General features: G+C 38.1%; 1 protein-coding gene across 1 annotated transcript; it reads right to left on the reverse strand.

Annotated features, from left to right (window-relative positions):
• LOC145786215 (uncharacterized) lies at positions 1-14,618 on the reverse strand. The gene is made up of 5 exons (XM_082597860.1): positions 14,521-14,618; positions 14,083-14,227; positions 3,698-3,769; positions 657-767; positions 1-111 (listed from the first exon to the last, which is right to left on the reverse strand). Exons 2-5 carry the CDS (start codon positions 14,173-14,175, stop codon positions 1-3), a joined length of 387 nt encoding a protein of 128 aa, XP_082453986.1. The 5' UTR covers positions 14,176-14,227; positions 14,521-14,618.
• Between the last annotated feature and the right edge of the window lie 1,997 nt (positions 14,619-16,615).

Raw genomic sequence — 16,615 nt, forward strand, 5'->3', positions numbered from 1 at the left:
TTAAGCGTGATGCAAATTTAAGCGGAAAATGTCGTTGAGTATGTAGCAATGCTTATCTTGTGTCCTCAAGGTGAAGCATTGTGAAAATCCGTGAGGAGCATCATCATCAGTCTGAAAAAATAATGAGTACGGTATCACAAATTGTCAAACCACGAGACTTGTAAATAGACTACTCAAAGCCATTATCAAACTTTATGAATTTTCCGACGAACATTACTGATAGCCAGGTAGCCTATTGTAATTTTTAACATTTTAAAATAACATACCGGTAACAGTTTCAACAGGTGATTAAGCGCCCGAATTTATGAAAGATGAAACGGCAAAAACACATTGAACCTCTTCGCTTCTCGGAATATGCGCTTGAGCAACGCATGCCAATGACATCTCTCCATTCAGTGGCACCAAGTGAATAATTCACAGACCACATCACTTCAAGTCTTTAACAAAAAGTGGAAACTTCACTTTGTCAAACTCTTTGACCAAGCCATTGGTTTAAAGCCTCTACAAGTAGGCTATGCGATACTCTCAGGATTAAGCTCTGCAAGAGTTTTTTCGGTCCGAGGATAAACGTTTTCACAATCGATCTATCAAATTAGCCCTACTAGTTTTTAAATTGCAGTTGTTCTATAGTAAACGTCTACAAATAAAGTGCCTACCTTAACTTGTCCGTTAACTAGGACCACTGCACATACTTCACCTGCGTCACCCAACAACGGCTGGGCATCTACAGTTGTGGTGGTATGCGCAATGTTGGTGAATGGTAAATTCTGTCAAGTGAATATTAGAAAGCATGTTTATTTTGATTTATTGGATTAAATTAGAGAAATGGTTCTTGGCGACTAAGCAGTGAAGAAGAATGGTAAAGTCATCTGACCGACGGTTTGAAGGCTATTATTTCGATCCCCTGCGAGAGCACGGGTGTTCGCAACATGCTAAATGCATTGATGTACGCGTATACAAAAAATATTAACGCCGTCAGCGTAAACGCAAATGTTCGAAAAGCCATACGCCGTATGCGTCAACGTAACTTGTAAAAAAAGTGGCGGCGTCAGCGCATACACTAGCGTAAACTCATTTTGTTTGCTAGGTGCCAAACATTCACACGGTCTAAACCACTCGAGACAAACAAGTTTTATTTTGAATTTCCACGAAGAAACACAAGCGTCGGAAAGTGTTCATTTGACATTTTGCTGCGTTTTGGTTCCAATACGTCTTCGCCTATTGAAAACATTCTTTCAACTGCAGCGCTGGAAGGTATTGGCGTGTTGTAACGAAAAAAGACATTAAAAAGTATACGTTGACGCTATACGCTAAAAAACCGCGAAAACTTTACGGCGTAGCCTCAAGCGACAACTATCCAAAATAATGTGGCCGTAAGCGTTAACGTAAACAAAAAGTCTACGCCGCAAGTATACGGCGTAGAATAAGCGGCGTATACGTACAGTCGTACATCTCTGGCTAAATGTGATGCAAGATTGGAAACAGCAGACTAGATGATTATGTAATAGCCTGTACTGCGTTATCGGATAAAAGCTTAAGTTAAGATAAGCTTATTAAGGTTGACCACAACGTGACAGTAGGCTACTATTCCAGTAAACATTTTTACTTGGCTGAACGTTGGCTGACGGTTGTTCGGGTTGGCTGAGGGTAGTGTAATTTTGCCAACTTTTGAAATATTTTAATTGAAGATACCTTCGAAGAATTGTTTAAGTTTGCTTCATGGTATTCCTTTTACAATTGTAATAGGACAATGAAAATGCCAAAAAAGTAGAATTAGGAAGTCGTTCTCGCCAATGTTGGTGTGCAGTTGTACAGAACGTTGGGCCAACGTCATTATTTGCGGGCGAACTACGGTAACCCTTTAATTTTTTTACGTTGGCCAAAAGATTTTAAAATAAGTTGGCCCAACTGCGACGAATGGTGCAAGATACGTTGGGTCAATAGAGGAGCACTATTTTACCAACTGTCACACTACGTTGGGCCGAGGTACAATGTTTGCTGGGATATGGTATACTAGTCGTAGGCAGGTTAGGCTATTAGGCTACTTGCCACCAACATAACATAAGGCACCTGCAGCTAATAAGGCCCGCTAATTTTCAAACCTCAATATTTTTATAAATACTGCATAATTTTGAACGAAACTTGGAACGAGGATACTTTGGGTCTATCTAAACAACATATCTATAAAACAAGTTTCTAAGTAAAAGGGGTTGTAAAATATTAAAAAATTTAAAAAAATCTCAAGCGGGCCTTATTAGATGCACGTGTTGTGAATAAGGCCCGGTTTGAATTAGCACCAAAAGTGATGGAAAAGGTGTATTTTCACTATAACAACAACACAAAACAAATTCTAATCAACAACACAGGCACATATCTAATAATTAAATACACAGAAACAACTATTCCTTCCCCCGCTCCATGCTCCATTTTTTAAAAATTGACATGGTGTTTTTAGATATGGTAGGGATGATAAAGTATTTTGATTCTGAAATTATGATATTTCCATTGCAATAACAAATTGGATTAATGGTGTAACAAGAATTTTTAGGTCACTCAAGTCTTTAACCCTCACTTTCTTAACCAGGGGTGCACAACGTTACCCCAGGGGCCCATGGGCCTCATTACAAAAATTAGCTTAGTCTGATCATCATTATCAGTCTTGCTTTAATTAGAAAAAAAGTTCAAATTTATTGGTTTTACTGCATCAGCATGTACATATCTTTCACATAAAATGCAAAAAAACGGAAGTCAAAGCGGTTTGTTAACTGCAGAACAGTCTAAAATATGTCTAAATTAATAAAACCACTCAATTTCAGTCCCCCCAAACTTCAACTTTCCGTAACTCAAAAAGTTCTCAACTTTAGGCTATGAAACTTTACCAGTTAGTCTCAATTCACCATAGCACCAATCAGAGCTTCCAATTTTGTTTAAAAGGTTTGTAACAACGGAGATCCAGGGGGTGGGCCTTATTACTGGCCGGGCCTTATTAGCTGCATATGCCTTATTTAAAGGTTAGTCGAGAGCATACGTGTATGATGACTTCGGTTGTTTCTTTTAAGGTTGAAAGAGATAGAATAGGGTAATTATATTGTCAATTTTATAAGTAAACTTATAACTTATTAAGCTAAACTAGCCTGATGGTAAGCAATAAGCAAAAATTGCAGCGCTCAAAACACCTAAAACAACTGAACGCCTGCTTTGTAAAAGTTTTAAAAACTTGACTTATAGCCTTTTTTCCACCCTCTGTGCCCAGGCCCGCATTTAGGGGGGGCAGAGGGTGCAGGTGCCCCGGGCCCCCCGACTTTTAAAGGCCCCCCCCTACGTGGAAGAATGTGATTTTGTGTTATTTTTTTTTCTTTCAGCCTTTGAAGTCCCTACAAAATGCTGTGCAGTGGTGGATTAATGCTACTGTATACGAAGAGGTATTTTTTCGCTCCGCAGTTTTCGCGCCGCAGGCGCGAAAATTTTTTTGCATGGGGGCTCCCGATCTAAAAGTGCCCCGGCCCCCCATCAGCTAAATTCGGCCCTGTCTGTGCCACGAATTGAAGCAGTTTCTGGTATTTTAAATTTGTTTCTGCATTTTTTATTCCTATCTGTGCTTTCTATCTAGATAAACCAAACCCATTTAACAAAAATTTTCTCTGTCCTGACTATGATAGCCTACATGTTAAATAAAAACTAAGCTTAACCTACATACAGTAAGCTTTTTCATAATGTTTTCTTTGCCGTAAAATAGCTCTCCTTCGAAGGACATGTACGATTGATCTACCTATAAATATTAAGCTTGATTAGTAGTGTAAGACCAACTAGGCCTCCTTTTTACAGTAGCCAAGTCATAGTCTATGCTGAATAAAAGCCTATGCAGTTTATTATAAAAGATCATAGCCTACCAATTCTTTTTTATAGCCGATTTTCCGACGTAGGCTAGGTACAGGAGGTATGTGATTTTTTAATTTTATTTAAGTTTTTTGATGCTGCATTCGTTGAATTTTAACCTACACACAGGGACGTTGACAGGGGGGTCTAGGTGGTACTTTTGGACGCGGGCCCGGAATATTTAAGGGGCCTGGATTTAAAAAATTCTCCGCGACTTCAAACATTATCAAGATCCTAATATAATCAGATCTGAAGGAATTGCCATCATAGGTTAAAACATCCATTTCAGCCGTCAGACGGTGAAGTACCGGGCCTCCTTCTGGGTACCGGGCCCACTTCAGCTTTCTGGTGGTAAAATAGCCACTTCTGCCACCAAAAAGTAAAATAAGAATTTAGTCTAGTATAGTGATTTCCCTAAACCACGAATATTACCTGAAACACGAATTTCAAAAACAAAAAACAGGCTAATATTTGCTCAAACTCAAAAACTGAAATGGCACAGGTAAGAAGATTGCTATTCCTATTTCTGCACTAAAAATTAGACCAAAACCGCTTTTCAGATTGCAGCAATCAGCAAATGTTTGACCTAGGCCCAAACACCTTTCCCAAATCAAATTGAAAACTTTTTGACTGTCTGCAGTGCTGTACAATCTCTTCTGGTGAGCCTAGAATGACCAGTGCAACATCAATGGAATCGGGAAGTAGCCTAATACTCTAGCGCAGCGTTTCTTAACCTTTTCTGACTCTAGCACCCCTGTAAACAGGCCTGACCAGTCTAGCACCCCCTAACTATTGTTGACATGTGATTACTACAGTGCCGTCCAAAAGTTTAGCAGAGGCCGAAATTTTGACATGCCTTCAGATCGCTGGTGATATATTTTGTAATGAAGTCTCTTGTTGTTTAACAAACTGTGCAGTTGTTTTAACGAAGTTGATTCCGGATTTGGTATTTGACTTTCATTCACCAACAGAAATTCAATTAAAATCATATATAAGTGAATCAACTCTCAACAATAGCACAGTTTGTTAGGCGACAAAAAAATACAAAATATATCGCCAGCGATCAAAAACCATGTCAAAATTTCGGCGCCGCTATTAAACTTTGGCCTGCACTATTGAAAGGAAAGCGATGTACAAATTGATCATTGTGTTTAATCTTCAAAACTACTGTCGTCATTAGTGATAAAAGAAATAGAAAAACCCGAGAATAGTGAAAGAACATGGACAAACTTAAGCATACTTAAGTTACCCAGCTGGGTAACTAGTTACACATGTATCAATGGGATTTCTATTGTTGCTTATGTGTGACCAATTTCTCTATTCGAGGCTTCGTGTTGGTCAAAACCACTCTCATATCGTGGAGCAATCCATGTTGAAGGCGATTCCTTTGTTTTTATTTGGAGCATAGTGGAAAACGCCTTTTCACACAAGTAGGTATAGTCGGAAATGGAACGATCAATTCCAGTGTTGCTCGTGCCAATGCAGGATATGCTGTCAACTGATCACACCAGAAATCAGCAAGCGGAAAGACGAAATTTTGTCTGACAACTCTGATTCACCTGCATGTCAATCAGCTCCTCCTTTAGTCTATTATCATCACTCATGTCTGCCAAAAAGGGCTGCTGTTTCCACTCTGGATATGGTGATTTGTGGGAAAGTATTTTTCCATGGTGGTTTCTAGAAGCGAGAGGTGAGCAACAATATTACAACAAAGCACCCACCAGGTAAGTTCGCACAATCTACTCAAGATCAATTTGAGTACTTGACTGGGAGATGACTACAATAACAGCAAACCATGTAGGCTACTTCGAAACAGCAATCACTGATATGACAACTGCTGATACTGGCAGAAAGATGAAAAAACGCAGAAAAATAAAATGGTATTTTTTAGTAGGCTATTATACTGCATGCATTTAGCACTCCCTACAGTCTATTCCAGCACCTCCAAGGGGTGCTAGCACCCCCGGTTAAGAAACGCTGCTCTAGCGCCATGTGACAAATAAAAGTTCAAAAAATCAACCGTTGACGGTTGATTTGACTTTGACGGTTGACGTTTTTGATATCTTATAGGCCTAACTTATGACGTCGGCTTGCAGTAAAAAAAGTTTTTAAAAAAAACCCTACGCATCACCAGAATTTTTGGTGCGTTGCAACAATGACAAGATTGGCTGCTATAGTTTCGAAGTTCACATTCTATTCTTCACAGCGGCCGAGAAAGACACCTCAGGCGTCATCTGGCAAGGTAGCCATGGTGTCACCCAAAGAAAAGGTTTAATGGCAGATGTAGGAGGGCTGAAATGAAACAAAAAAGGAGCTACTCAATAATGCCAAAGTGCCTGTTGACATTAAAAGAACGACTCCGACTCCGGACACACCAAAATCCCTCCAACTTCACAGTCCTGGGCCTAGCCTACCCCTAAATTTACTGGTGCCAAGGCGGATGCGAACATTAACGGCAAACTCAATACCGCTGATTGAATTAATAAAAAGTGATGGATTGAGCAAGCGAAGCAGGGTGGCCAGATTGGCCTTTTTAAGGCCAAATTTCTCGAATTTGGCCTTTTTTAAAGTCTGTTGGCCTCAGAAATTATACGTTTGGCCTTTTTCCAGATTTGGCCTTTTCTAGATTTAGCCTTAAATTTGGCTTTTTTTAAAATCTACTCTTCAAAATGCATAATAATCAATATTTCTCATATATCGTAACCTTACCAGATGAAATCATATTCACCATTGTTCAATACATGTTCTATGCTTGTTTAATAGTCGTATTGTGACGCCGGCGCCGAGTCAGACTGCGCTCACCCGCTAAGGCAGCCAGTGGTGCCAGATGTCACCACTGTAGCGGATTATAACTCATCTGCTACAGTCCTTTTATACTTGCTACCTTTTGGGCTAATTTCAGAATTTTTTTTGCTACAATTTATTAAAATCTGGTACAATTCATAAAATATCGATAAATATGAATGTTATAGATATTATTTTGGAATTACAGTATAATGTCAACGCTCAAAAGTAGGTAGCCTATACAGAAACGTAACGTGTTCACGTTTCAATCGATCGGTAGTCTAACACAGTGGTTCTCAACCGCCGCTCCGCGGACCGGTGCCGGTCAGTGTAATTATTTTGCCGGTCCGCAGAAGATTTTACTTTCTGCAGAGCTTATTTTAATGTGAAGTCATTAGCATATTGTAAAATTGTGATTGCACTGTGAAATATGCACAGCTGTAAAACTGACATATCTCCACGTAAAATTGTTTGATAATAAAGGTGAACTTTTTGATGGCCTAATTCTATGCCGTTGATAATGTTTTTGTGACCAATTGCGCGTACTTTTCAAAAAGTTTTGAAACACAGACATACATAACCAAATGGGGGATTTTGTCCTTGATTTTAAAAAATTTTAAAGTCGTTGGAGACGAAAATTTGGAATTAAATAGATTTGAAGTTCCGGGATAGTCAGGCCTGCAATGGAAATTTGCCAAAACCGGAGTTTGAGAAAGCAAAGATCTTGTTTTTCAAAGACTATGCGGAAATTTGCGCTTCGGAATAGAATGAATACAAGCCGATTTGCTGTGGAAAATGCTGGTAAAATGGAGTGGTGAAAAAAGTACAAAGAGGTGCTGAGCATTGTGAGTCAACACTTGAAAGAGTTGGCTAACAATTTTGACGATCATTTTGCGTAACATGAAGAATGAAGATCCTCGACATGGAAACTTTTAGATAAACAATCCATGGATCGATGAATGATGTCAACACATGCGACCTTAATCTTCATGAAAAAGAAAGTCTGATTGAATTACAATATGTTGTGCTTCTACTTTGCAGTCAAGATTTGAAAAACATCATTGTAACACTTTTGGATACCTCTTGCAAACGAATTCGTGCCATCGAATTGATGGTAATTGTTTCAACTACGACAATTTTTTTCCATCTCTAGCTTTAATAACAAAGCAAAGAAATCGCCTGGATGCCGAAACAGAGCTACGTGATTTAGAAACTTCTTTGATATCTCGTCTTCCTCACATAGGCTACTGGCAGCGTACCAGAAGGAAATTTTTCCACTGACATTGATTTTGTATGCAAATGGATTGACATTTTTCTGTTTGAGTTGATTTGATTGCCGTTTTATTCCAATTTTTGTCCTGAATACAAATCATCTGCTAAAACCTTACATTATGGTGTGCAACGACAACTTTGGTTAACAAAACGTCCCAAAATTCATTCTATTCACTACGATCTTTGGTTGCCGGTCCGCGAATTTTTTTTTAAAAGTTTGCCGGTCCCCCACTACCACTGGTCTAACACAACCGCCGGCTTGCCAGCCGAGTACTGTGTAATGTGCAAGCAGGGTGCATATATTGCCAAAGCTAAGCAAGTCAAGTCAAGTCAAGTCAATTTATTTTGTTTTAACAGCGCCATATATTAACAAACAATCAGAGTAAAATGTAGTTGTCAAAACAATGCATTGTACAACTGTTGGTTAGATTATGGCGCAATCAGGATGGTAGCGAAAGACCATAAGCAGTCATCTAGTCAGCCACCACCCCGTCACAGTAAATCTAACTACACATTCATACACAATAGTGTGCAGAGGCAGGCACACTACTTCATTGAATAAAAAGGTTCGCCACTGAAATTGAAAAACAACTGCTGTTGGTTTGAATCTGCATCCTCAAACTGAGTAAGCCGAGGATGAAGATTCAAACCAGCGACCAAGAATTAACCAACGACCAATAAGTGATTGTGTGCTATAATAGGCTACAGCACTTGCGAAAGTTTTCTTGAAATAACGGGGAAAAACGTGAATACCACCACCGAATTGCAACAATTTTTATGTAAAGCATACAAAAACAGGGCAATTTGATACTAACTATAGAGAACAAAGATTAATAAGTACGATATGATGATATACTGTAAAGGTAAGTTATCCTTTGTATTGAGCACTTAAGGTACGCATGTATATTCATGTAACAGTTGGTTTTTGACATTTTTTTTAAAGCATTGGAACGGTAAATCTTTTATATCGTGTGAAATTTCACTCCACACTTGCACACACAAGAAATGGAGTGTTTTTTTGCCAAAGTTTGTTTCAAACCTGGGAAGAAAAAATCTGGTTTTAGCCTTATGTCTTGTATCATGTTGATGTATGTCGTCTAGTTTAACAAAGTAGCCAGAGAAACATGCTGGCAAAAAATTATTTTCGTACTTGAACATGAACTGTGCATATGCCAGCTTTGCAAGGTCACACACTTTTAATACCTGAAATTTGCTGTACATGTAGGTCGTCGAGGTTTTCCTGTCACCAAACAAACAGGCTCTAATAAATTTGTTCTGAATCACTTCTACCTTGTGTATTAACGTTTTGTTGGCCCTACCCCAATTAATTATTGAATATTGAAGATTTGATTGAAATAATGAAAAGTAAATTAACCGTAATGTGGATATTGGGACATAGTATCTGATTTTGTAAGCAATGCCACATACTTTACTCAATTTTGTGCAAAGGTCAGATATATGGGCGTTCCAGTTCAATCTGTGGTCCATCGTTACTCCAAGATATTTTACTTGATCAGTTTTGTTAATGCTTTGGCCGTTTAAGGTGAGAGAGAACGATTTTGCAACAGGAGGATTTCTACAAATGATCATAAAATTAGTTTTAGTGTAATTAATCGATAATTTATTAGTTCTCATCCATACATCAATCTTTTTTATTTCTTCATTGGCTTGTTGTTCTAGGCAAGTCAAATTATGGTGTGTCATGTTTAGGCTGGTGTCATCCGCAAAAAGAGTGGTCATGAAAGAGGACGCAGTAGGTAGATCGTTTACATATAATAAAAATAACAAAGGACCAAGGACTGACCCTTGGGGGATGCCGCATTTGACCGTCGAAAAGTTTGATGATAATGAGTTAAGTTTGGTGCATTGTTGTCTGTTGGTTAAATAAGACTTCATCAAGTTCCATATTTTTCCACGCAAACCATAACAATACAATTTGTTCAATAAAATTCCATGATCAACAGTGTCAAATGCTTTACTCAAGTCAAGAAAAATGGAGCACGTATAGTTATTGTTATTTAAGTTATTTAAGTATTTAAGTTATTTTATTTAAGCAACATTTCAACACATGAAAAAACCAAGAAACACCTAAATAAAATAGGCTACCAAACTCCTCTTAAAGTTCTCTCACTAAATTTGTCCATGAAATCACTGATTCAGAAAAAATAGCAGAAATGGATCTTAGTTTAACCATAGCGTGCTCAATTGATCACATTGGTGATGTGAAGAAGTATCATGGTAACATTTTCACTAGTTATTGCTGTAAAAACAAAACCTAGAAACAGAACACAAATTCAACTATTGGAAGTTGTCATAAGAATTCGTTCTCACCTGTTGGACCAAAAAATGTGTTGCAAAAACTTCAAGTGCACCCCAAATATGATTGAATTGCACAACAGTGAGAATTTGTATATTTCATCAAAAAACCAACTATTCAGAAGAAATTCTTCAATAATCCAATAAAATATAAGTAAATTTGTTAAATATATGTAACTATGTATATTTCATTATTTTTAATATAAACAGGTAAATATCCATTTAGCCTTTTTTATCTAATATTTTCCTTGTTTTGGTCTTTTTTCTTGTATTATTTTGGCATTAAGACCTTTTCACAGTCTGACAACCCTGATTACTAAGGCGATGTGAAAATCAAAAAATTTTAAAAAATCAAAAATCGAATTATCACACAGGGTGACTATTGCTATGTAGAGTATTTCTGTAAAATTTCACGCAAAAATATTCAGTAACCTTAAACATGTAGTCGATTTTGTCTTTGGCATTTGTTGCCAGCACAGAGTTGCCAGGTACAATTTTTTTGAAGAAAAAACTTTGTTTATCTTTTTTAAATTGTAAAAATTTCCAACTTTAACAACCACAACAATAATTACATATGATGCGACTGCTAGTTGCCCTTTTAGGTAAAGTCTGGCGGTGTACGGTAAGATATTAAACAATCACCTGGCAACCCTATTTTTGCTTGGTCAGCAAAAACTGATGATATTAAAGCCTTTTTCACTTCTATGGCAAGAGTAGGAATGCACTGTGCATAAGATGACACTTTGGTTTTGTTGTAGTAATATGTATTACATAATCACACAACGCACTGCATTAATATTCGATTGTTTTCGCCGATTTACATTTGTTTTTTGACAGATATAGTAACTGCAACTCTCCAATGGTAGCTTACACATCAACCAACCAACTTTATATGTGCTTGTAAAACGTGCACAAACGAATGAAGAATAAAGACAATGAACAAGAAACAGTGGTGAATATCAAAACATTATACTGCAGCCAATGAAAGAAAGTCAGATTTCGTGTCTGCTTTCGGCAAGACCCTACGCGAAGCAATTCTCGCCCGAATGAAACCATCCCGTCGTTGATGGCCAGCAACACTTCCACAGTCGTTTGTGACTTCCCAATGAGACGCTGCACAGCCTGAGTATGGGCAGGAAAATGAGGGTATTCAAACTTTGTGTTTATCAAACCCTTTAGTTCATCCATGGTCAAGTGTGAAGTAAGGATAGACTCAGTAAGCGTGGCATGGTCCCAATCAAAGAGAACAGTGAGTTGGCATCCAAATTTAATTTTGGTTGGGTAAAATTGCGGACAGAAACATCACAAGAGTTACTGCCTTTGCGAATATTTTGTAACATGTTCACAGAAAAAGATCGCAGAGCAGGGTCATCACTGAATACCGGAGCATTGTTACATTCAGATGTACCAGGTGCAGCTGGTTCGAAAGGAGAGTCAATTTCTTCATCAATTGCTGCAGAAAACTGCTGTTTCTTTCAGTTCTCTTCCTCTATCACTTGTGACTTCTTTGCTGCAGCGAAATCATCTCCTCGCTGTTGTTTGAGGCTCTTGAAAAACAAGTTTTTTGTGTGAATGATAAATGTAAAGAACACAAAATAATCCATGTAAATCAGTTCAGTTTGTTTTTATTTCTGACTATCACAACGAAAAACAATAGGCTATATGCCAAACATAACAAATAATACTCTTTCGGACAAATGGCAGTAAAAATCAGTGATAGTCAAGAAAAATCTTCTCGCTATAGCACGACTAGCTTTAGTGAAAGCACAAGCCTGCCTTTACAGATATAGAAATCAGAACATCTGAATTACTTTCCCACGAGGAAATGCTTTAGGAAATCGAAAAATCCTTAAACCACCTACTATCTAGAGTTGTTTGAACTACATCTGCAATGGTGAAGTGGGGTTGTAGAATTGGCAGTAACCCATTCTCCTTCTCATATGGCTCCATTCAACAAATATTGGTAGAAGAGCCATGTCAATGGCAACAACAGACCAACCCCAGTACACAACATGGGACATGTCTATGCATGACCCTGTTACCAAAGAATATACTTATAAAAGCCTTACATTTCATAGAAAATTACTAGACAAAAAAGTTTGAAAAGATACCGTATGTAAGTACTTACCTTTTTGTTAACTCTCTTTTGAAGCGTTTTCGTTGTCCTTTTGTCAAGAGGCCCAATTTGGTATAACAGTGCTTCTACTCTACAATAACGTTGGGAGAGGAGAAACCTCAATTGTTTTAGGAATGCGATCTTCATTTGAAAAGAGAATAGTTAGCTTTTTTCCAGCTTCCTGAAAAATTAATTCCTTATGAGTGCTCTGTCTCTGTAAACGTGCAATTAATTATTTCAACACATTAAGGTTTTGAAAAGTGTCTTCTAGTTGGTTATTGTAGCCTATGTGTACTGTTCATTCATGCAAGCTATATGTTAGTATTTTTAACAACTACCCTTTATCCATACGAAGATATACGAGTTGGTCTATGTTTTATGTCACTACCAAGCTTAATTAAACCCAGTCAGAGAAAAACTTGCAGTAATAAAGTACTTGAGTATCACCTTTAACAAAGTACAGAATGCAAGAACATATCGTAGTGTTGGTAAATCAGCAGTGGCAAGCTCCTTGGAGGGTCCAATGACAGAAGAGCTTTCCATGCTTCTTACTCTCTTTTTAGAACTTTTAGGCATGATTTAACAGTTAACAATGCTACCCACAACAAGGTCAGCTTTATGAACTAAAGATAATATGTGAAGAGATTAATGTATTTTTTGAAGAAAAAAAACATAGCCCACTTACAGTACGGTACACAGAACTAAGAATTTAATTGCTGAAAACTTAGTTGTCTGAGCCTTCCGTAATACTATGAACTTTATTAGTGTCATTCTCAAAGCTACATATAAAAAATACAGAACCACAAACAGCAACTTCACCTGAATAAGCAGTTCTTATTCCAGAAGACCTGATAATTACAGACACTGCCTCTTAGGCCTACTTTACATAATTTGGAAAACCTAGCCTAAACTAACTTTGAACTGAAGCCTGAATGATTATTTAACAACCAAGCATAAAATCATAGCAAACATTTCGGCTGAACACAACTTCTTATCTGAATTTTGCAGCCTTATCTTCAATAATAATCAGCAATTCAGCATCTCAAGGTATAAATCTCTCAGCAGCAGACAGCAATCGCTCGCGCGCGCGTGTGTGCGGCACACAACGCGTTTTCCCTAACTAGCCATTCAGAGCGCGCTATCTGGATCACGTGGATTGATGCGTTGTGATAGTATTTTTTGTGGAATCACCTTGCAAGAATTAGAAAATACTAACCTTAAAACGCTTACATGTTTACGGATACTGGATTTTATTGCATAAAACTTCACAAAAATACTCTACACAACAGTAGTCACCCTGTGTGATAATTCGATTTTGTCCATTCAAATTTCACATCGCCTTACTGATTACAATGCTTATTTTACCTTGTTTGAGTTTGGCTTATTTTTGGCCTTTTTTCTACCTATTTGGCCTTAAGTTGGCCTTTTTTCTTGGTGAGTTTGGCCTTTTTTGCAAATTTCAGTCTGGCAACCCTGAAGCGAAGCGAGTGAGAAGATTTTTTAAAACAAAATAAGTTAGGCTACATAGCCTATATGAGCTCGGTATTGAGGCCACTTGTTCAGTCTTCCTTTTCCCCTCCGGCTCTGTGACTGTAACATTTCATTTACTCCATTCGGAAAAATAAGTCTAATGCTTAACTGAACAATTTAAGTTACAATGAATAATGCACCTAAACTAGCAAACTTATGCAAAAGATAACAAGATATAAGTTACTTACATAAAGATCAGACAGTTCCTTTATGTTATTTTTCATTTTATTGTAGTAGTGCACAGCAAAGTTGTTAGCCATCACTTTAGCTGTTTGATCCATGTTCACTTGTTCAGGTAAAGTCACACCTTTGTTCGAGTGCACAATTTGAAATCTAGAAGTAAGCAGATACTCAACTGTAGGCTACTGTGCCAAAATGCAACTTAGGCTATTAATTCATTTGCTAAAATTTATTTTTACTAAATCCTTCGTCGCTCTGCTTCTACAAAACCGCGCAACTACAGTGGCGTGCTTCAAATGGTGGGGTATCAACAAAAACGGATGCTCGCCTTTTCAGGATGTTTACTTTTGCATGCTTCCTGCAGTAGCCTACCCGAGTTCCCGTACAGTGTTTCCACGTTACGATATTGGGCTACAATGATTGATATAGATTTCTACACTGTTTACCTCGTTCTGTCAGTGTACTTTGACTACCTCATCGGCCTGCGAATGTGGTACAAACTCCGTTCTTGAATATTAGTGTCACCAAATGGAATGCATGGTAGCTATCGAGCAATATTGGACGAAGCTACACTAACCTGACTTTCCGTCAATTGATCAGCTACCACTTTTTTACGTAGCCTACACCAAGGGATTTTCGACCATAGGGATGCGAAACTACATCCGCTTTTCGCTTGTCCGCAACACAAGAGTAAAGGTTTTTCTGATTTACAAAATGTACTTTTTATGGGTTGTATAAAAGTGATGAAGTTAGTTTTTAAGTAACTTGACTATGTTTTTTGGTGTTGTTGAAAGCAAGCTTGTAGCAAGATGCAAAAAAATTATCAAACTGGCAATTGACCTTTCTAATGTTGCCGAAAAAGCAGAGTTGCGTGTCCCGTAATGTACTGTCCCAACGTTAACCTAGCAGTTAAATGAGTACCGTAGCCGTTTTTCATAAAAGTAAAGACGAAAAGTATCAGGGCCCCTAACGCAATATATCACTGGCCCAGTGAAGCCGTCCGCTATCAAAGTTCCAGTTCGAATCAAATGGGCTACAGTTTACCACTTCATATTGTTAAGACAGCCAGTTGTTGATTGTGTCTTGAGGTGTTGCGACCGTACCATATTTTAAACAGATTGTCCTGCTTTGGCCGCGTTTTGTCGCTTCTACCCTTTTCTAGACCTCTGCTATGTTTGTCATATATTGTTTTTCGTTGTGATGGTCAGAAATAAAAACAAACTGAACTGATTAGAACATTTCTTTTCTTTGCTTTGGTTCCAAGACAAAGCCGATTAGAAACAAAACATTTTCACAACAGAATAAGTATGCGATGAGGCAGCAACATTTTGCAATGTGTCAACGTGTAAAAATTTACATTGAAAACCGGAGGGAAATGAAAATACAATAAGACAAACAACACTCGTGTCATTACGGCTGGAAATCAACTGGAAAACTTTTCTTTTTGACAAAGTTTCACATGACTGTACGTAACGCAACAAACTGCCCATTCAGCAGATCTTCCTATTTACATTGATTCAACGTCTGCAGACGTTGAATCTGAGTTGACGTCTGCAGACGTTGCATCAGTGTAAAAATGACAAATTTTGCTGTGTAGAAACAGTACCGGTCTTAGGGTATTTCGGGCCCTGTGCGGAATGTGCTTTGCGGGCCCCAATGACAATGATCTAATTCAGTAGCGTAGCTAAGTATTTTGAAAGGGAAGGGGGGGTTGATGGCCGGCGGGCGAAGCCTGACGGCGTGTTCGCCGAAGGCAACACCCAGCGGAATGGAGTCTGGGGGCCTCCCCCAGAAAATTTTGAAAAATTACTTTGAATTTAGTGCATTCTGAGCACATGTTCAACAAAAATTTGGGTATGAATGTTAACTGTAAAATGGTGCTGTCCGGTGGCACAGCAAAAGGATAAGATCATGTTTTCTTTGGCATTTTTCGGAAATAAAGCTGAGTCTCCTTGTTTTCTTGTTGCTAATTCCTAAAGCCGCCACTGACTTCAAGGATATCGGTAGCCTACTTGCTTGTGAATCGATTTTCTTCCATTGAAAATGACAAAAATTACTGCATTTTCTGAGTAAATTGCGGGCCCTGTGCGATCGCACGGTTTGCACACCCGAAAGACCGGCACTGGCAGAAATAACATTGACAAGTAACAAAGAGCGAAAAACAAAAACCCTCACAATATTTGGTCAAAACGAATAACAAAAATGAATTGTTAAAGATCATTGTTCTTGTACAGAATTTAGAAGCAATGTACAACAGACAGAAAAGCGCGCACTAAGTTGTTATGTCATATCGCTCAGCGTCGATTTTGCATCGATGCAAATGATGATGAATTGCACCACAGGTAAAAATGACTTCTCTCACATAAACATGTCGTGTAATGTTGCCAGTCAGCAAACCAGTATTCTTATCAGAAAAGGGTTCATTTTTTATCAATGTTAGAAGGGACTGATCTGCTGGCTGGATTCAGACGATTCTGACCTTTATTAATCGGCTCAAAAATAATACAAATTAGACGTTCAAGCACAAACTGACTGATTGAA

The sequence above is a fragment of the Aplidium turbinatum genome, chromosome 17, assembly GCF_918807975.1.
Source record: "Aplidium turbinatum chromosome 17, kaAplTurb1.1, whole genome shotgun sequence".
Classification (NCBI taxonomy): domain Eukaryota; kingdom Metazoa; phylum Chordata; class Ascidiacea; order Aplousobranchia; family Polyclinidae; genus Aplidium; species Aplidium turbinatum.